At 48.3% G+C, this 20097-nt stretch overlaps 1 protein-coding gene across 1 annotated transcript in view; it reads left to right on the top strand.

Annotated features, from left to right (window-relative positions):
- TLN1 (talin 1) overlaps positions 1–18843 on the top strand; it is a 30026-nt gene extending 11183 nt beyond the window's left edge. The window contains exons 20-56 of the mRNA XM_006886822.1: positions 1541–1669; positions 1866–1982; positions 2088–2201; positions 2407–2541; positions 2698–2826; positions 2987–3089; positions 3222–3430; positions 3799–3918; positions 4084–4281; positions 4471–4610; positions 5005–5098; positions 5196–5285; positions 5387–5509; positions 7105–7248; positions 7723–7884; positions 8117–8257; positions 8351–8532; positions 8727–8859; positions 9079–9180; positions 9269–9439; positions 9527–9676; positions 9775–9876; positions 9956–10075; positions 10847–10993; positions 11133–11299; positions 11451–11634; positions 11730–11855; positions 11961–12077; positions 16297–16482; positions 16620–16727; positions 17187–17292; positions 17493–17617; positions 17722–17847; positions 17958–18020; positions 18118–18300; positions 18451–18579; positions 18718–18843. Of these exons, the coding sequence (XP_006886884.1) occupies positions 1541–1669; positions 1866–1982; positions 2088–2201; positions 2407–2541; positions 2698–2826; positions 2987–3089; positions 3222–3430; positions 3799–3918; positions 4084–4281; positions 4471–4610; positions 5005–5098; positions 5196–5285; positions 5387–5509; positions 7105–7248; positions 7723–7884; positions 8117–8257; positions 8351–8532; positions 8727–8859; positions 9079–9180; positions 9269–9439; positions 9527–9676; positions 9775–9876; positions 9956–10075; positions 10847–10993; positions 11133–11299; positions 11451–11634; positions 11730–11855; positions 11961–12077; positions 16297–16482; positions 16620–16727; positions 17187–17292; positions 17493–17617; positions 17722–17847; positions 17958–18020; positions 18118–18300; positions 18451–18579; positions 18718–18843 (5001 nt within the window). The remainder of the gene's footprint in view (positions 1–1540; positions 1670–1865; positions 1983–2087; positions 2202–2406; positions 2542–2697; positions 2827–2986; positions 3090–3221; positions 3431–3798; positions 3919–4083; positions 4282–4470; positions 4611–5004; positions 5099–5195; positions 5286–5386; positions 5510–7104; positions 7249–7722; positions 7885–8116; positions 8258–8350; positions 8533–8726; positions 8860–9078; positions 9181–9268; positions 9440–9526; positions 9677–9774; positions 9877–9955; positions 10076–10846; positions 10994–11132; positions 11300–11450; positions 11635–11729; positions 11856–11960; positions 12078–16296; positions 16483–16619; positions 16728–17186; positions 17293–17492; positions 17618–17721; positions 17848–17957; positions 18021–18117; positions 18301–18450; positions 18580–18717) is intronic.
- The last annotated feature ends 1254 nt before the right edge of the window (positions 18844–20097 follow it).

Here is a 20097-nt window from a genome sequence, read left to right as displayed (position 1 = left end):
TGGAGACTGTGAGGAGATGCAAGATCAGGCAGTGGAGACTGTGAGAATTACACAGGCCAGGCAGTGGAGACTGAGGATTACATAGGCCAGGCAGCGGAGACTGTGAGGAGACACAAGATCAGGCAGCGGAGACAGTGAGGAGACGTGGGGCTAGGCATGGTTTTCTTCTGTTGTACTTCTGGTCACTATATGTTGGTTCTAATTCAACAGCACCTAGCAACAAGAAGTAATAGGAGTTTACAAACCAACCACTAATACCAAAGAAGAAAAACTTGACTTTCCCCCTAACTTCTGAGTTCTGGAGTAGGTCAAACAAACGTTGATAATTAGTGGTGATTGAAATTTGAAAGTTGAAGACCAAGAAGGAAAATAGGCATTGGATCTTGGCTGAAAGCAGAGAATATCAGAAAGGGGATTACCTATACTCTATTGACTATGTAAAGGTATTGGGAGTGTGTAGATCATAACAAATGATAGCAAACACTGTGAAGAATGGGAATTCCAGAACACTGAATTGTGCTCATGCAGGACTATGTAGGTAGTCATTCAGACAGAACAAGGGTATATGACATGGTTCAAAATCAAGAAATTTAGGTGTTAGTGTTGTATCCTTTCACTATCCTTGTTCAGTCTGTGTGTTGAAGAAAAAAAATCCAAGAAACTGGACTATACTAAGATGAATGTAGCATCAGGATTATGAAAAGACTTTAAGAAATTGAAATGCACACAATAAAATTTTGCTTGCTGAAGGTGAAGAGGACCTGAAGCACTTACTGATTAAGATCAAGAACCACAACCTCTTTGGTATGTAGAATAAAGAAAACAAAAATTCTTATAATTGGATCAAAAAGGAATATACCGATAAAACAAAAAGATTAAAGTTGTCAAAGATTTTGCTTTGCCTGGATCACATGAAAGCTGTTGGAAGCAGCAGTCAAGAATCAAACAACCTATTGGATAAATCTGCTACAAAAGACCTCTTTAAAATGTTTTTGGGGTTGAGTTTGCATCCCCCCCCCCATATTATGTAACTGAGGATTTAGGTGTACCTGACTCAGGCCATGGTATTTTCAGTTCCCTCATTAAAAAATGGGACAGATGGGACAGTAAGAAAGACCAAGGAAGAAGAGATGTCATTTTTGTAGTGTTGGTGAAGAATGTTGGGTTTACCATGAACTACCAGTAGAATGAATAAATTTGTCTTGGAAGCACAACCAGAATATTCCTTAGAGGGAAGGAGGGTGAGGCTTTTTCCTCATACTTTGAGCATGTTTCCAGGAGGGACCAGCGTTTTGAAAAGGACATGATCCCTGGTAAAGTCGAGAAAGCCCTTCAATAAGTTGAGTTGACATGGTTGCTACAACAGTGTGCTCAAATAGCACAATAATTGTGAGGATGGCACAAATCTGGGCAAGTGTTTGGTTCTGTTGTACATAGTCACTATGAGTTAGAACCACTCAGTAGTACCTTGCAACAACAACTATGTTGAGAGGGATCAGAGTGGGCTGGCAAGTGGTAACCAACTGTCCGCCTTTCTCAGGGGGCAGCTGCCCATCCTGACAGTGAGGAGCAGCAGCAGCGGCTGCGGGAAGCAGCTGAGGGTCTGCGCATGGCAACCAATGCAGCTGCCCAGAATGCCATCAAGAAGAAGCTGGTGCAGCGGCTAGAGGTGAGAATGGGAAATTAGCCAGGACCAGGGGATCCTGTGTTGTGAGAGGAATGAAATAATCAAGATGTGGCGCGTTAGGGGTGAGGAGTGCTAGGGAGAGTCAGTATTTCCTTGAGGAATAGGGAGCAAGAACAAGGTGGACAAAAAGACTGGAGGGGGCAGCCTGGGACTTGTCCTCACAACTTTGTCCTCCTAGCACGCAGCCAAGCAGGCCGCAGCCTCAGCTACCCAGACCATCGCTGCAGCCCAGCATGCAGCCTCTGCTCCCAAGGCCTCTGCTGGCCCCCAGCCCCTGCTGGTACAGAGCTGCAAGGTGAGGAAGCATGTTGGGGAGTAGGGCTGGGGGGAAGCATAAGGGAAGGGGAGTCTTTCCCAGACTGTGGTGAGATGGCACTGATAACAATTTCACCTACTGTAGGCTGTGGCAGAGCAGATTCCTCAGTTGGTGCAGGGCGTCCGAGGAAGCCAAGCTCAGCCTGACAGCCCCAGTGCTCAGCTCGCTCTCATCGCTGCCAGCCAGAGCTTCCTGCAGGCAAGGATAGATCATCTGCTTACCTCACAAACCAGACTTGCTGCCCTCCCAGGACCCTGTGTTCCCCACAATTTAAATCCACCAGTAGCCTCTTTCCCAGCTCCTAAAACGTGATCCCTAGACTCACCATGTCTTGACCATCAGTTACTGTGCCCAGGCCAAAGAGAGGGCAGGACACTTAATCTATCTGTCTAATCCCCAACAGCCAGGCGGGAAGATGGTGGCAGCAGCAAAGGCCTCAGTGCCAACCATTCAGGACCAGGCTTCTGCCATGCAGCTGAGTCAGTGTGCCAAAAACCTTGGCACCGCTTTGGCTGAACTCCGCACCGCTGCCCAGAAGGTATAGGAACCAGCTGTGGTCGGGGGTTAATGGAGTGGCATCATGGTATGGTGGAGAGTCCACGCAGAATAACCCAGAACAGATAGATTGTTGCCATGTAATCAGTGAGCCCCAGCCGTATCTCCTGTAACCAAAGCCTGCCGTCCTCCCCTGTAGGCACAGGAAGCATGTGGGCCTTTGGAAATGGATTCTGCACTGAGTGTGGTCCAGAATCTAGAGAGGGACCTCCAGGAAGTGAAGGCAGCAGCTCGAGATGGCAAACTTAAACCCCTGCCTGGGGAGACAGTAAGGATTCTTCAGATGTCATTCTTACTCAAAGTCTTCCTTCCCCACTGTACCGCAAAAGTCCCCAAACCCTTCATTTCAACCCCCCATTTCTCTTCTCAAGTTTCTCTCCCTACTCCTCCAGTGCCTGAAACCTAAGTCTTTCTCCCTTTTTCCCTAGATGGAGAAGTGTGCCCAGGACCTGGGCAACAGCACCAAAGCCGTGAGCTCCGCCATTGCCCAGCTTCTGGGGGAGGTGGCCCAGGGCAATGAGAATTACGCTGGTATGTGAAAGCCAGAATTGGGGCATGTGGCAGGAGATGAGGAGTCGGCAAGGGCTTGGGGCTGACTGGAAACCACTGAGCTCAGAACCTGGCAGCAAGGACTCTCCTCTCCCCCTTCCTCCATCTTCCCAGGGATTGCAGCTCGAGAGGTGGCAGGTGGGCTGCGGGCACTTGCTCAGGCTGCACGGGGAGTGGCTGCCCTGACATCAGATCCTGCTGTGCAGGCCGTTGTGCTTGACACGGCCAGCGATGTCCTGGACAAAGCCAGCAGCCTCATCGAGGAGGCAAAAAAGGCCGCCAGCCATCCAGGGGACCCTGAGAGCCAGCAGCGCCTTGCCCAGGTCAGGTACTGGGAAGGGGCCCGTCTCCCCTCAGTCCCTGACTGGGGGAAAGTGTCCTTAGCACCGAGGTCTCACCCACATGGGCAGAAGAACATCTTCTCAGTTCTGAAAACTCCTCTCTGGAGTTCATCATTCTTTCTCTTAGTTTTGGTAGGAATATCTCAGTTAGTGTAAAACTTGGAACTAAACACCACCAGCTTTGGAAGTTTTATCAGTATCACATTTGCTGCTCTGGCCTTGACTTATGTATTCATTCTGCATCCCATCCTCTCACTTGAGATGGGCATGGAGCAAAGAATTTCCTCCCAAGTCCTATGAGTGTAAGAGGGATCTCAATGGTTGGGCTTCCCTTCCCTTTCCTCCCGTAGGTGGCTAAAGCAGTGACTCAGGCACTGAACCGCTGTGTCAGCTGCCTGCCTGGCCAGCGAGATGTGGATAACGCACTGAGAGCAGTTGGAGAAGCCAGCAAGAGGCTCCTGAGTGACTCGGTAGGAGGACTGGCGTGTGGGGGACCTCTTCTTTGACACAGCTTCCCTGACTCATCCCCTCTCATCACTCCTAGTTTTTGTAACCACCCTCCCAGCCCTTCTTATTCTAATTCTGCCTCACATCATTCCTCAGTCTTCCTTCTGACCTGTTTTCGGACCCTGCAGCTGCCCCCCAGTACTGGGACCTTTCAAGAAGCTCAGAGCCGGTTGAATGAGGCAGCTGCTGGCCTGAACCAGGCAGCCACAGAGCTGGTGCAGGCCTCGCGGGGAACCCCTCAGGACCTGGCCCGTGCCTCTGGACGATTCGGACAGGACTTCAGCAACTTCCTGGAGGCTGGCGTGGAGATGGCAGGACAGGCTCCGGTATGGAGAGGATCTGCTTGAATGTCTTCTGCAGAAGTCGAGTGGGGGATGCCTATGTGAACAGAGTCCTGGCTTTGTCCTGGCTCCTCCCCTCCCCAGTCTCTAGCGGTAGCTGAGTGTCTGGGAAAGACGCTTTAGAGAGAGATAAGAAAGTACTGGACAATGTGTTTACCTTATCACCTTCAACAGAGCCAAGAGGATCGGGCCCAGGTTGTATCCAATTTGAAGGGCATCTCCATGTCTTCAAGCAAACTTCTTTTAGCTGCCAAGGCCCTGTCTACAGATCCTGCTTCTCCCAACCTCAAGAGTCAGCTGGCTGCAGCTGCCCGGTAAGCAGGAAATAGGAACACTAGCCCTAGAATATTAGGTAAAGACTGAGGATGAGGCATTTCTCTGGCTCAGGAACAGTTAGAAGTGAAAAGAAATACCTGGAGACTTCTATGTGTACTCAAAAAAGAACAAAACTCAATTGCCATTGAATTGGTTCCAATTCAGAGCTGATCTTTTTTGGGTTGCCAATGCTGGAAATCATATGGGAGGAGATTACTTATCTTTCTCCCAAGAAAGGGCTGGTGGATTCTAGCCACTAGAAAAGCACAGCCTTTGTGTTAACAGTGCAACTCACTATGAACTGCACCCCCAGCACTCCTGTCCTAGGTGTACAGAACCCAGAAATGATGTCCCGCTCACTTATTCTGTCACTCTACTTTCTGTCTCTACCAGAGCGGTGACTGACAGCATCAATCAACTCATTACCATGTGCACCCAGCAGGCACCAGGCCAGAAAGAGTGTGACAATGCCCTGCGGGAATTGGAGGTAGGCACTGGCCAGCAAAATGCAATCAAAGAGGAGGAAGGTGGTATGGGCTTGGGAGTGGAGGAGGTATCTTGGATCTCACTTCTCTCCTTCCTAGACGGTTCGAGAACTCCTGGAGAATCCCGTCCAGCCCATCAATGACATGTCCTACTTTGGTTGCCTGGACAGTGTAATGGAGAACTCAAAGGTAATCATAGACAGGTGCTCTAGAGGGAAGATGGAAGGGTCCAGATGCTGCTCTACCCTTGAGGGCAGGATCTGACTCTCCTGGTGCCCTCTCTTTCTCAGGTGCTGGGTGAGGCCATGACTGGGATCTCCCAGAATGCCAAAAACGGAAACCTGCCAGAATTTGGAGAGGCCATTGCCACAGCCTCCAAGGCGCTCTGTGGCTTCACTGAGGCAGCTGCACAGGTTATTTTCTTGAGATGACTCCTGGAATGAGCCCTACGTTTCCTCCTTTAATTCTTCTCAGCTCATCACGTACAGATACACCACGAAGTCAGTCTGTGTAAAACAACAAACAGCTTTTTCTCCTCCTGAAGGAGATGTATTTGTTGGTAGTCATTGGTCAACAATAATGCTGACAGCTTTAACCCCTGAATCTAGTACTGTTTGGGGTTACAATTAATTATTATTACACTGTCTAAGTGATAGGGCTTTTTCTTGCTTTGGCTCTCTCATCATGTACTAAATTAACATTGTACATAATTTTTTCACATTATGTGTTTTTTAAAATAATGCCAATGACCAATATTTTAGTTGTTTGAGTGATTGTTTAACTTTACCTTTTTCTACATACTAAAAAACTCAGACCCCTAGTCATCAAGCCAGTTCTCATTCATGGTCAATTTCACCTGGTTTTAAAGGCTGTACTTTTTTTTTTAAATTGTATTTTCTACAATCATTCATATGCTTTGTCTCATCCATGTAGATTGTGTTGTATGCAATCACTTATATACATTGTGCTTCATTCATGCACATTGTGTTTTACACATTCATTCATATAGTTGTGTTTTACATACTTACTGTTGATCAATGCCTTGTACCACCCTGTCTCATCAAATTCTGGTTTCATCTTGCCTGTACCTCCACCTCCCACCCTCTGTCCATTAATCTCTGCTGTCCTAGTGGTTGGGTTTTTGGGGTTTTCCCCTACTTCTTCCACACTTTTTCTCCCCTTCCCCTTTTAAATAGTTAGACACATCCTGTTCCTATTTCCTAGTTGCAATAGCCAGTATGACCTTCGTCAGTTCTTCCCAGATTGATCCTCCCTCGTCCTGGTCGGTTGACTATACTCTATCTCTGTTCACCTGATCCTCTCTACCCTGAGACCGTCTGTCTCTCTCCTACAGAGTGGCCAGTAGGTTTGAACTGCCATTCTTTTGATTGATAGTCAGACATATAACACACTCTGCCACTATGGCATCTTTTAATTCTGAGAGTATTTTTCTTTATGAATCTTCAAAACAAATTGGTTTAAGAGTTCATTTCAGACTGTTTATTCCCTGAAAACCTACCATCAGTCTTCTCAAATTCTCCTTTGCTTTATTTATTTATTTGTTTGTTTGTTTGTTTTTTCTCCTTTGCTTTTTATGTTGGTTGAAGAATGTATCAAACATTATGATGGTCTTCGAATTATAAAGTGTTTCCTTAGCAACAGTTTATCCACTCCTTTCCCCTTCCCAAATCTCTGAAGCTTTTTACTAATATTACAGTAACAGTATCTGCACATATATCTAAATAGAAATTTGATGAATTGTGATTTTCCTTTTTCAGTCTTGTAAAATGTTTACACATATTTAAACAAAACAGTTGGGGTTTTATTTTCATTTTGTTACAGTGTTACTGTATGTAGTTTGTTAATATCTCTCTACTCAAGTAGACCCCTGGGGGAAAGCCCTGGCCTCTGAACTTAGCTTCCTCTCCTTTATCTCCCAGTATTACTGTTAACAACTTCTTTCTTGCCTGTCATCTATCCTGACCCCTTTGACCTTTTCTCTCCCCAGGCTGCATACTTAGTTGGTGTCTCTGACCCTAATAGCCAAGCTGGACAGCAAGGGCTGGTGGAGCCCACACAGTTTGCCCGTGCCAACCAGGCAATTCAGATGGCCTGTCAGAGTTTGGGGGAGCCTGGCTGTACCCAGGCACAGGTAACTTGGGGAGAAGATTCTGTGCGCAGGCTAATAAGGATGCTAAGCCAGGATGGCCTCACCCCTGTGGGAAAAGAGGAAGGCATGGACATACAGGGAAGGGTGGAGGACAGGGACCCATCTTGAACTCTCCAAGTACAGCTTCTCTTAGGCTAGTTGTCTTCTCATGTATTGTGTCCCATCATTGACACATGTTATTACTATTAAAGTCACAACTCAGTAGAGGTTTATACTTTCTAACCCACTATTGGGATTTCCTCATCTTGTGAATCTGTCTCCCAACTCCCTCTCCTCCACATCCAGTTAATCACAGGGTATCTTTAGTTCCCTAAGTATTGGCTTTTCAGGTATTCCGTGTTTCCTCATTAGATTTCTAAGACTGTAGCTGCCCATTCCTCAACCCCGTCTGCTCCTAAGGTCTGTACACGACCCTCCACCCTCACGACGGCTCTTCCACGTGTCTCCTGTCCTCAGGTGCTCTCTGCAGCAACCATTGTGGCCAAGCACACCTCTGCACTGTGTAACAGCTGCCGCCTGGCTTCTGCTCGCACTGCCAACCCAACTGCCAAACGCCAGTTTGTACAATCAGCCAAGGAAGTGGCCAACAGCACAGCCAATCTCGTCAAGACCATCAAGGTTCTCAAGTGTTTAAATTCCCAGTGCCTCATTGCCCTGCCCTGTCTTTTCTCCTCTGAGAGTCCCTGTCATTCCCTGAAGCCTTCTACCAAACCCTGTCTGCCTGAGCACAAGCCCTTCTCGTCCATACTGATCATCGCCAGCCTCTCCCCACACGGGCTGAACCCTGCAGAGATGATTCGGGCTTTACCTCGTCTGTCTTGAGCTGAAGGTCTCTCACTTCTGCTTTTAGGCACTCGATGGGGCCTTCACAGAAGAGAACCGAGCCCAGTGCCGAGCTGCAACAGCCCCTCTGCTGGAGGCTGTGGACAATCTGAGCGCCTTTGCATCCAACCCTGAGTTCTCCAGCATCCCTGCCCAGATCAGCCCCGAGGTGAGGCTGTAGGAAAGGAGGACTGATGGACAGCTTAGCACCTCATTTCCTGGCTAGATCTGAGACTGGTTTCTCTGCTTCCCCATCTCACAGGGACGGGCTGCCATGGAGCCCATTGTAATCTCTGCCAAGACAATGTTGGAGAGCGCTGGGGGCCTGATCCAGACCGCCCGGGCCCTGGCCGTCAATCCCCGAGACCCCCCACGATGGTCGGTGCTGGCTGGCCATTCCCGTACTGTCTCAGACTCCATCAAGAAGCTTATTACAAGCATGAGGTATTGAGGGGGGCAGAACTGGTGTGACTGGGGACATATGTTGTGGCAGGATGGAAGGGCTAGGCACTTAGGTGTGATTGGATGACATGGTCCTGGAGGACACCTCTTGTCCAGGATTTGAAGGGTATGAGGAAAGTCAGGCTAATGTTTTAAAGGGAGGCATTTTGGTGCTGGAGCCTGTGAAATGTCTGCAGGGACAAGGCTCCAGGACAGCTGGAGTGCGAGACGGCCATTGCAGCCCTGAACAGCTGTCTGCGTGACCTGGACCAGGCTTCCCTTGCTGCAGTCAGCCAGCAGCTTGCTCCCCGTGAGGGAATCTCTCAAGAGGTGAGGGGGAGAAAGGTTACTCAAGGTTGGGTCTGGGAAGAACAATGTCAGGTGAAGAAGCTGGGGGAACAAGGAGGAATGTATTTCATAAGAACATTGAGGAGGTGAGGACTGCCATCCAATATGGAAGCAAGAGTGGGGTTCTGTGTGATCACAGGGTCTCCTTCCCAGCCGAAATCAGGGCTGTTGATTGCTCTCTTTCCTCTCCGCCCCCACTAGGCCTTGCATACTCAGATGCTCACCGCAGTGCAGGAGATCTCCCACCTCATCGAGCCACTAGCCAGTGCTGCCCGGGCAGAGGCCTCCCAGCTGGGACACAAGGTGCCTGGGGAGACAAGTGGGGAGTCCTAAAGGGAGAGAGGGAGAGGCTCCCTCGTCCTGCTGACCCCATGTCCACCTCCTGCCGCAGGTGTCCCAGATGGCCCAGTACTTTGAGCCGCTCACCCTGGCTGCAGTGGGTGCTGCCTCTAAGACCCTGAGCCACCCGCAGCAGATGGCACTCCTGGACCAGACGAAAACTTTGGCAGAGTCTGCCCTGCAGTTGTTGTATACCGCCAAGGAGGCTGGGGGTAACCCCAAGGTATGGAGGACTGAGAGAAGGGGTCCATCGCTAGAAGAGATGCAGGATCCCTGGGGCCCTTGCACTCACTCATTCCCACCCCTACAGCAAGCAGCTCACACACAGGAAGCCCTGGAAGAGGCTGTACAGATGATGACAGAAGCTGTGGAGGACCTGACCACAACCCTCAATGAGGCAGCCAGTGCCGCGGGGGTAGTTGGCGGCATGGTGGACTCTATCACCCAGGCCATCAACCAGGTTAGTCTGGGGGTGCCTGTGGACCCTGAGGTCACCCTGGACAGGGTCCCTGGACACAGAGGCAGAGGCCTTGACAGTCTTTCTCCATCCTCCCTCAGCTAGATGAAGGACCAATGGGTGAGCCAGAAGGTTCCTTCGTGGATTACCAGACAACGATGGTGCGGACGGCCAAGGCCATTGCTGTCACTGTGCAGGAGATGGTGAGTTTCCGAAATGACATGAGGACTGTCCTTGAAGAGCTGACTTTGGGCATAACTTCACTTCTTCCATTATCATCAGGTAACCAAGTCAAACACCAGCCCTGAGGAGCTGGGCCCTCTTGCTAACCAGCTGACCAGTGACTATGGCCGTCTGGCCTCCCAGGCCAAACCTGCAGCTGTGGCTGCTGAAAATGAAGAGGTAAACGTGGGGGCAGTGCCCCACCAGTGACCTTCCCCTGACCCCTCATAGGAAATTCTGGTGGCTGGTGGCCAGCCCCTACTCCCATGTCAGCCTCTGGGGCTGCCCCGCTCACTTCCTCTAGTCTTCCATAGAAAGGGGATGTACCCTCAGGGCCACATCACTCAAGAGGGATCAGGGCTCTGTGCAGGCCTGGGGACAGAAGCCTTCAGTCTCGGGACAGTAGCTCAGGATCTAGAGATTTCCCCAGTTCTGCCTGTCTCCTCTCCCAGCCCTCTTCTGGGCCCACAAATGCTTACCAGCTATGCTGCGAGTCTGATTTTCCTTCCTGGTTCTTCCTTGTGGCAAACCCATGAAGCTCTTCCTCCCTTAAGCTCCTGGCTTTCCAAGAAAGTAAGTAATTGGATCTTAGCGTGCTGTACATCATCCTCACACCCAGTATCCCGCCCCCAACCTCATACAAACCACATTGTAATCCATGGCTCTGACTCAAACAACAAAGCATCGAGTGCTTTCCTCCCTCCTTCCTCCCATGCTTAACACATATCCTCACCAGTTGGTGTCTATGTGCTATCATTTTCCACGTGTAGGAGGTGACCTCCTGCCGAAGGATATAAAACAGGAAAGGTCTGTGTGCTGGGACTTCCTCATAGCTCCTCCCATCCATGATGCATGTTTTTTCTGGGTCCTTATTGACTTCCTCATAACATGCCTTTCAGCGCCATTGGGAGTACTCCCAGTAAAATCCATCTCTTTTCCATCTGCTCACAGATAGGTGCCCATATCAAGCACCGGGTACAGGAGCTAGGGCATGGCTGTTCCGCTCTGGTCACCAAGGCAGGTGCCCTGCAATGCAGCCCCAGCGATGCCTACACCAAGAAGGAGCTCATAGAATGTGCCCGGAGAGTTTCTGAGAAGGTGAATAGATTCACTCCCCGACTCCTCTTCCCTCAGCCTATCCAGCCTCCACCCTGTCCCTTCTCCCTGCCATGAGCGACCTTTCCCTTTCACATGACACTTTCTTTGCCTGATCACCTTGTGGCTCTCTCTACCCCAGGTCTCCCATGTCTTGGCTGCACTCCAGGCTGGGAATCGTGGAACCCAGGCCTGCATCACAGCAGCCAGCGCTGTGTCCGGTATCATTGCGGACCTGGACACCACCATCATGTTCGCCACCGCCGGCACACTCAATCGGGAGGGTGCTGAAACTTTCGCTGACCACCGGTGAGGGGGAGATCTGGGTCTGAGGGAGGCAGGCTGGAGAAAGGGGCCAGAAGAGGCACCTTTATTAGCTCCTGTAGAACAAACCTCTATCTGGAGCTGGGAAAGCCTGAAGGGGATGGGGGAGAGTTGACTGAGCTGGGTCCTCCCTCAGGGAGGGCATTCTGAAGACGGCGAAGGTGCTGGTAGAGGACACCAAGGTCCTGGTGCAGAATGCAGCTGGGAGCCAGGAGAAGCTGGCTCAGGCTGCCCAGTCCTCTGTGGCAACCATCACTCGCCTCGCTGATGTGGTCAAGCTGGGAGCAGCCAGCCTGGGAGCGGAGGACCCTGAGACCCAGGTAGGTATCCACCTGACACTCCTAATTCTGGTCAGTACTATTGCCTGGCCCCTTTTTTCCCTCCCATAGACCTTCGTTGTCCTTCTCCCACATAGGTAGTGTTGATCAATGCAGTGAAAGACGTGGCCAAGGCCCTGGGAGACCTCATTAGTGCAACCAAGGCTGCAGCGGGCAAAGTTGGAGATGATCCTGCCGTGTGGCAGCTCAAGAACTCCGCCAAGGTTGGAGGAAATAAGAGCGAAGCAGCAGAGGGCAGGGGATTTGTGTGCTTCTCCCGTTCCTTAAAACGAACCACCCACCCCAACCTCCACTCTTCTCATGCCCAGGTGATGGTGACCAACGTGACATCATTGCTCAAGACTGTGAAAGCTGTAGAAGATGAGGCCACCAAAGGCACGCGAGCCCTGGAAGCGACCACAGAACACATACGGCAGGAACTGGCGGTGAGAGAAAGCCTGAGGCACTGGGGGCTTGGCTCAGAGAGAGGAGCCAGAATAGAGACCATTATCTCACATATAGCAATATAGGTATTGCCAAAGATACAGGCATTGACATACTCATCATCAAACTTCTTCGTGTCTTTCACTTGCCACCCTTTTACTCCTCAGCATTTTATAGCCTCTTTTTTCCCTCAGCGGTAGCGTGAGGAGAACAGCGCCAGGTGACACTGTCAGAGGAGTGATACCAAACCTCAGTGCAGTGTTTGAGCAGAAATTTATTGATTTTTATAAGAAATACTCCTGTAGTTATAACAACAAAAACATTTCTTGTGAACCTAGTTTACATGGATCAGTATACTTGGAGAGCAATGCTAATTTACTCTTTGAACCCTCTAATGCACTCTGGTCGGAACTGTCATTAATACCCAATTACAGTGACACTTTGAATGACATGATTTCATCTTCACACACTCTATAAGCATGTGCTGTCATTTGTGTTGCTAATTAATATTTGTGAAGCTATAAAAGTAAGTTTTCTGAGAATAAAGTAGAAATTAAAGAGAAAGAGAAAAATTTTAAAAGACTTCCATTCAGTTACTGATAATGTTGTACCTAACAATGTTATAATTCAGTGTAGGCTGTTTCAGCAGAACTTTATTCTTAGTTTTCCTATAATCTAAGAAGTATTATATTTATGTTACAATTATATTTATCACCTTATTTGATGATTGAGATTGATCATAAATATTACTAAGGATTCTGTGTGGTCTAGTATGAGAGGAGGTCCAGTGGAGGGGTGGGGTGACACCATCCCTAGAGATGACACTGCTTTCACCATCACCCCCTCACCCTAGAGTTACCCATGGCCTCCTACAGTGCTCTTCATTGTTGTTGTTGTTGTTGTTATGTGCCGTCGAGTCGCCTGCGACTCATAGCAACCCTATGTACCGGCCTCATCTTTACCTTCATCTTCTCCAGACATTTCCCAAGCCTCTGTTAAAGAAGCTTCTCTCTGAAAATTTTTCTTCCCTTGGTTTTGTTGGTCTTTCTCATACCTCATTAATACCATAAGGACAAACAAAGCTGTATTAGGAAAAGTACCACTAGCTTGCTCCCTAGAAGAAAAAATTGTGAGACTTTCTCTCACATACTTTGGACATGTTGTCAGGCAGGTCCAGTGATTGGAAGGAGACATCATGTGTAGAAGGGTGGAGAGTTGGTGAAGGAGGGGAGGACCCTCAGTGAGGTGGAGGGACCCAGTGACTGCAACAGTGGGCTTATTAAGCACAGCAGAGATTGGGAGGTTGACGCAGGGCCAGGCGAGGTTTCCGTACTAAGGTTGCCTGGAGTCAGAGCCAATGCAGTAGCGCCTAACAATGGTCATCACTGAATCACCTTCACCTCTTCTCCCAAGTCAAAGCAGAGGCCTTCGTAGAATTGCACAGCCTTCTTGCATAGTCTCCTTTGGCAAGCTTAGCCACTTTAGTTACTGTTCTCCAAGAAGGTGACTTTCAGTTTAATTCTTCCAACTGCCTGTTCGTTTCACCCCCTAAATGCTTACCTCCTAATTGATTTTTCTCCCTGACATACCACTTGATATTAATAACGTTCTAAGTTATGAAGACTCAGCATCAATCTTATTTAACTTCATTATCCCGTTCATCATGCTCAGACAGTTGCCAAGTCCTTTTAACTAATATTTCCCATTCTCTTTTCCATTCTTCCCACCTCTGTAGTCCCATTGTCAGCACTGTTTATTAAAGTCCAGGTTCCTTCCTTTTTTATTTTTTTAATTAAATTTTATTAATTTTAATAAACATTTACAGAGATTTTGGGTCTCCATTCATTCATTGTTGCACTGTTTTCTCTACCCTCCCCCCTAGTTCGTTCCTCTTTTTTTTCCCCTTGAAAGCCTTTTTTATTTTTTAACTTTTATTTAAGTGAAAGTTTAAAGAGCAGTTCATTTTCTATTGAATCATTCATATCAATCCTCTTTTATGACATTAATTACAGTCCCCACATTGTTACTGCACCCTTCCCGCTTCTTCCCTGTGATTCTCATTTCCATTCATCCTAGCATATCCCTTCTTATTTTCTGAGCTTTCTGCATAGTCATATACTGCCCTTTAGATCTTGTGTAATTCTAAGGAGAAAATACCTCTCCAGTGTTATTCATTTTATAAGAATATCTGTTATTTGACTGAAAGTTGAGCCACATAGGTGAGATAAGTTCCAGGCTCAAAAGATTCGTAAGGGTCATAATATCAGGGTGTAAAAGAACAAGGACAACATGAAGATGCTTGAGTCTGACCTCTGCTAACTCCATAAGAGGGAGCTGCCCCAATCCCAAATGCAGAACCAATTCCCATGAGCTTTTGGTTATGATTAAGAATTTTATAAAACTTTGCCATCTCTTGACTCACCATATACATGAATATATTTCTAAATATGCATGTAGAACTGTCATCTGACACAGCGATATATGGTAATGAGTGTAGCCCCTTAACTTGTCCATATTCGTTCGTCTTGCTTGTCTACCTTCAAAGTCACTTGTAGATTAATGATTGTTATTACTGATGAGGACAGGATTAGGAATATAGTAATATTTAACACTTAATGTCTGAATCTCTTGTGTACCTTTCAGTGTCTTCTTTTCTCTAGGGATATTGTGCTGATCAGCCCTGTATTGTATATTGCCCTTCTTTCATCCATCTTCATATATGTCTGGTTTCTAGTGACTAGGAAGCCCTGGCGGCATATTCCATAGAGAGTTTCACTGTAGCCCACAGGCCATGCCTCTCTGCCAGTTTGAATCTAGCAGCTCTTCTGAGGAGAAAGATGGCAGTCTCGTCCTCTGCAACTTACAACCTCAGAAACCCAACAAAGAGGGTCATCTGTGAGTCCTTTCTGACTCAAAGGCAACAACAGATAATCTAGTTAATGGGTTTTGGGGTTTTTTATTTCCTTCCCCTCTCTCTCCTTTCCCATCCCTGGTAGCCATCAAAGACTGTTTCTTTCTGTTATAAACTTTTTCTTACTTTATGATAGTGAACTCACTATTTAAGTGATGAATGAGTCATGATTTAAGGGATTCAAGTGGAATGAATATTTATAATATTTGCCCTTTTGTGACTGGCTTATTTTACCCAGCAAAATGCCCTCCTGATCCATCCATGTTATGTTTCACAAATTTTTTATTATTCAGTAACATTGTGTAGTATTCCATTGTATGTATGTACCACAGTTTGTTTATTCATTCATCTGTTGATGGGCACTTAGGTTGTTTTTGTCTTTTTTTTTTTAAATAATGCAGTAAACATAGGTGTGCATGTATGTTCGTAATCTAGCTCTTATTTCTTTAGGATGTATACCCAGTAATGGAATTGCTCTTACCTGCTTCTCAAATCTCATCCCACTCATCTCCTTTTCTGTGCCTCAGCCACCCGGTATATCTTCTGTTTTGAGGACATACCAAGTTTTGCCCCACTCCAAGGCCCTTATGCTTAATTTCTTCAGTCTTTTAATATCTGGATCCTTCCATTTCTTCCTAGCTCTGTCTCCTTAGAGAAGCTGTCCCTGGTCACCTTTCTAAAGTAGGACACCTTTTTCATTTCTCATCTCAGTATACTCTTTATTACATTCACAGCTCAAATCACTTTCATTTTTCTGTTTGTCTACCTATTTATTAGGGTATTAGGTCTATAAAAATAAGCACCTTGTCAGCTTTGTTCCCCATTGCACCCCCAGCTCCTTGTTCAGTCCCTTATCGCCTAGCGGATCTTTAATAAACTTTTGTTGAATGAAATCATACATTGAAAATTTTTAGGACTTTTACCTATTATGTAAAATGCCAAGATCTTTAGTCTGATAGTCAAGGCCCCAATATTTCTCCACCATTCCTATATTCTAGAACATTCCTTGAAATTGTCTGCCTTTAACATCCTGGTTATTCATGTGATTCCATTTACCTCACATGCCCCCTTGTTACCTATCTCGCTTAAGACCCAACTCTTTGTCCCAAACATAGAGAAGCCTCATGCTTGCTGATCTGTTAGCTGTGAGTGTGTGAATTTCTCCAAAGGCTTGGTCTGCGGTTAGTATTCAGTGAATGTCTACTGGATAGACTTGCACATGAACTAACCAGATTATACATGTACTGAGTATTACATTGTCTCACAGACCCAGTCACCATAAAATCTTCCTTCTTATTCTGTCCCAACAGGTTTTCTGTTCCCCAGAACCACCTGCCAAGACCTCTACCCCAGAAGATTTCATCCGCATGACCAAGGGCATCACCATGGCAACAGCCAAAGCCGTTGCTGCTGGCAATTCTTGTCGCCAGGAAGATGTCATCGCTACAGCCAATCTGAGCCGTCGTGCCATCGCAGATATGCTCCGGGCTTGCAAGGTAGAAATCATGGAGCTTGTCTGAGGTAGTGAGGCAGCTTTGGGGTAAGACACGGGAGGAGGGAAACACCCCAGTGCCCGGGGTCTGGAGCTCTTTGGAGTCTCAAAGCTAACATCATACTTGGGGGTGGGGAACAGGAAGCAGCTTACCACCCAGAAGTGGCTCCTGATGTTCAGCTTCGGGCCCTGCATTATGGCCGAGAATGTGCCAATGGCTACCTGGAACTGTTGGACCATGTGCTACTGGTAAGGGAATGATGTGCTTGTGCCTCACACCAGTTCCCTGAACACACAGTCCTCTTCCCATGACCATCAGGCCCAGTTCTCCAGTTTATGTTCACGCCCACCATCTATTTCCCAAATCTCTTCCTATTTTCAGGTCTCCCTCCCACCACGGTCCCCTCATTCTTGTATCACCTTTGGTTCTCCTGCTCACCTCTTCTTCCTTTTTTTCCTCTCTCTTCTTTCCCACCTGATCTCCCTCTTCTTCCTTCTCATTTCATCACTCTCCTTGCTCCTTGTCAGCCGGTGAGTGCAGGGCAGCCCGTTTTCACCAGCGTGCAGTGTGAATGTGAGCACGGAGTGTGCTTGGATGGACAGCATGGTGCTGGAGGACTTGGCATGAGGGTCAGGGGCTGTGTTCTGCCTTGTCTCATAGATCTAGGTAAAACCAAGGATCTCATAGTCTCCTGCCTTCTCCCCTAGACGCTACAGAAGCCAAGCCCAGAACTGAAACAACAGCTGACAGGACACTCAAAGCGTGTGGCTGGCTCGGTCACTGAGCTCATTCAGGCTGCTGAGGCCATGAAGGGTGAGGGGTGACCAGGGACAGGGAGGAAGGGAAGCCTTGCCATGGTGAGAGCTCTACTTCCTGGGTCGACTGTGAGGAGCTAGTCTCTTTACCAACATTCTGCATGGGCACCTGGCCTCTAGTGATCCTAGCCCTGCTCCATTCATGCTCCTGACCTCTCTACCCTGCTTAATTCCTTTATTACACCTACATCCCATCAGGAACTGAATGGGTGGACCCTGAGGACCCCACAGTCATTGCTGAGAATGAACTCCTGGGAGCCGCAGCTGCCATTGAGGCTGCAGCCAAGAAGCTGGAGCAGCTGAAACCCCGGGCCAAGCCCAAGGTCACCCCTGCCTCTTCCCTGCTCTGATAGTAGTAGAATACGCCCACCACCAGCCCCCGTCTGACTTTGCACCTTTCTCCACAACCTTTTTCTCTCTATTGCAGGAGGCAGATGAGTCCTTGAACTTTGAAGAGCAGATCCTAGAAGCTGCCAAGTCCATTGCGGCAGCCACCAGTGCCCTGGTGAAGGCTGCATCAGCTGCCCAGCGGGAACTGGTGGCCCAGGGGAAAGTAAGTGTTTAAATGTCCAGAAGAATGGAGACAAGGCAGCATCTGTGACCCAAAAGGCTTTTGAACATGGTGAACACAGGTCTAAGCTGACTCTCCCTCTTCCTCCACAGGTGGGTGCCATTCCAGCCAATGCACTGGATGATGGACAGTGGTCCCAGGGTCTCATTTCTGCTGTGAGTGTACAACACCCATTAGGTCTCTCTGAGCTTGCATGACTTGGGAATGATCCATAGTAAGAGACACATTTTAATCTAACTCCCCTCACTTCAGGCCCGGATGGTGGCCGCAGCCACCAACAATTTGTGTGAGGCAGCAAATGCAGCTGTACAAGGCCACGCGAGTCAGGAAAAGCTCATCTCATCAGCCAAGCAAGTAGCTGCCTCTACAGCCCAGCTCCTTGTGGCCTGCAAGGTCAAGGCCGACCAGGACTCTGAGGCAATGAAAAGGCTTCAGGTAAGGAACCTGATCTGTCCCATTGCGCCCTGGGTTGTACTGCTTTAAACTGTCACCCTCAGACCTGCTTGTCTATGAAGAAGTAGAGGTCCTTCTCCCCTTGCAGCCTTACCTGAGCTCTCAACCGCTCATTGCATTCTCTTTGTCCAGGCTGCCGGCAATGCTGTGAAGAGAGCATCAGACAACCTAGTGAAAGCAGCACAGAAGGCCGCAGCCTTTGAAGATCAGGAGAATGAGACGGTTGTGGTGAAGGAGAAGATGGTTGGGGGAATTGCCCAGGTGAGCTTTGGCCTTGCCCTCTCTGAGTGAGACTCTCAGGAGACCAGCCCCATCACCTGTGCCTCCCAACTACCCTCCAGCCCTAAAGCCCCAAATGCACATGCTCGGTAAGCTGAGGCCCTGATCTCCATCCCTCAGATCATTGCAGCACAGGAAGAGATGCTGCGGAAGGAAAGAGAGCTGGAAGAGGCACGGAAGAAGCTGGCTCAGATTCGGCAGCAACAGTACAAGTTTCTGCCTTCAGAACTTCGAGATGAGCACTAGGGCAGTTGCTTTTATTTAATGCAGATCCAGCCCAGAGACTGTGCTTGCCACTACCAAAGCTTTCTGGGCTGTCAGGACCCAGCCCACCCAACCCCAGCACTCCCCAAAGTGCCTGCCAAACCCCGGGTCTGGCCCTGCCCAGTCCCACTGCACATCCCCTGTGTCCTTCCCTTCTCCAAGTGCCTTCATGCCCTAGGGCCCCCTAAGTGCCTGTCCCTTCCCAGAGTATTAACGCTCCAAGAGTATTATTAACGCTGCTGTACCTCAGTCGGAACCTGCCAGGGCCCCAGCCCAGTCCACCCTGCCAGTGGCTTCCAGCCAGTCCCCATAACTGCAGCTCTACTCATCCTCTTTTGATAATCTCTCCTCAACCCCAGCTACCTTCGTGGGGGATGCAGGGTCATAATTCCAAACAGGTCATGCTCAAATAAAGGTGATTTTACCTGCGACCTCTGCCTGGCTGCTTGAGGACCTAGAAAATCCCCTTGGAGAAGTGGGGAAGAGAATGAAATCAAGATTTGCTCAGAAAAGGAAATGGGAGTGTGAGGACTGAAGCCTTTTATTCCTCCAGGTACTTTGATCTCTATAAAGTCATCCTCATCAGGAAACTACACCCGAGAAGTCATAGTCTCATATTCTCATTGTCTCCCAACCTCACTTATCAGCCTAAGCCTCACTGGGCACCATTATGTTTTGGCAACAGCAGCTGCTTACTATTCTTTGTGGTGGGGATACTATTCTTCAGAACTACGCAGAGTATGCAAACAATTCCAGCCCCTGAGTAGATTGTTGTTGTTGTTATTGTTGTTATGTGCCGTTGAGTCATCTGCGACTCATAGCGACCCTATGTACAACAGCCCTAAACCCTGCTCTATCCTGTGCCAATCGCATTGCCTCTGACACACCCATCCCTATTACCACAGTCACTGAATCAATCCACCTCATAGAGGGTCTTCCCCTCCGGCTCTGTCCCTCCACCCTCCCAAGCATGATGTCCCTCTCCAAGGACCTGTCTCTCCTTACAACATGTCCAAAGTATATCAGACGAAGCCCCAGAATCCTTGACTCCAAGGAGTAGCCTGGTTTAAGCCCTCCAGAATGAATTTGTTTGTTTTCTTGGCAGTCCAGGGTATATTCAATACTTTTCTCCAGCACTACAGCTCAAAGGCATTAATTCTCCTTCTACCCTCCCTAGTCATTGTCCAATTCTCTGATGCATAACAAGTGATTGCAAAGACCATGGCCTGTGTCAGG

The sequence above is a fragment of the Elephantulus edwardii genome, unplaced genomic scaffold, assembly GCF_000299155.1.
Source record: "Elephantulus edwardii isolate Elephantulus edwardi_28Jun2011 unplaced genomic scaffold, EleEdw1.0 scaffold00052, whole genome shotgun sequence".
In the NCBI taxonomy this organism is placed as follows: Eukaryota; Metazoa; Chordata; class Mammalia; order Macroscelidea; family Macroscelididae; genus Elephantulus; species Elephantulus edwardii.
This window is presented reverse-complemented; position numbering and strand designations above follow the sequence as displayed.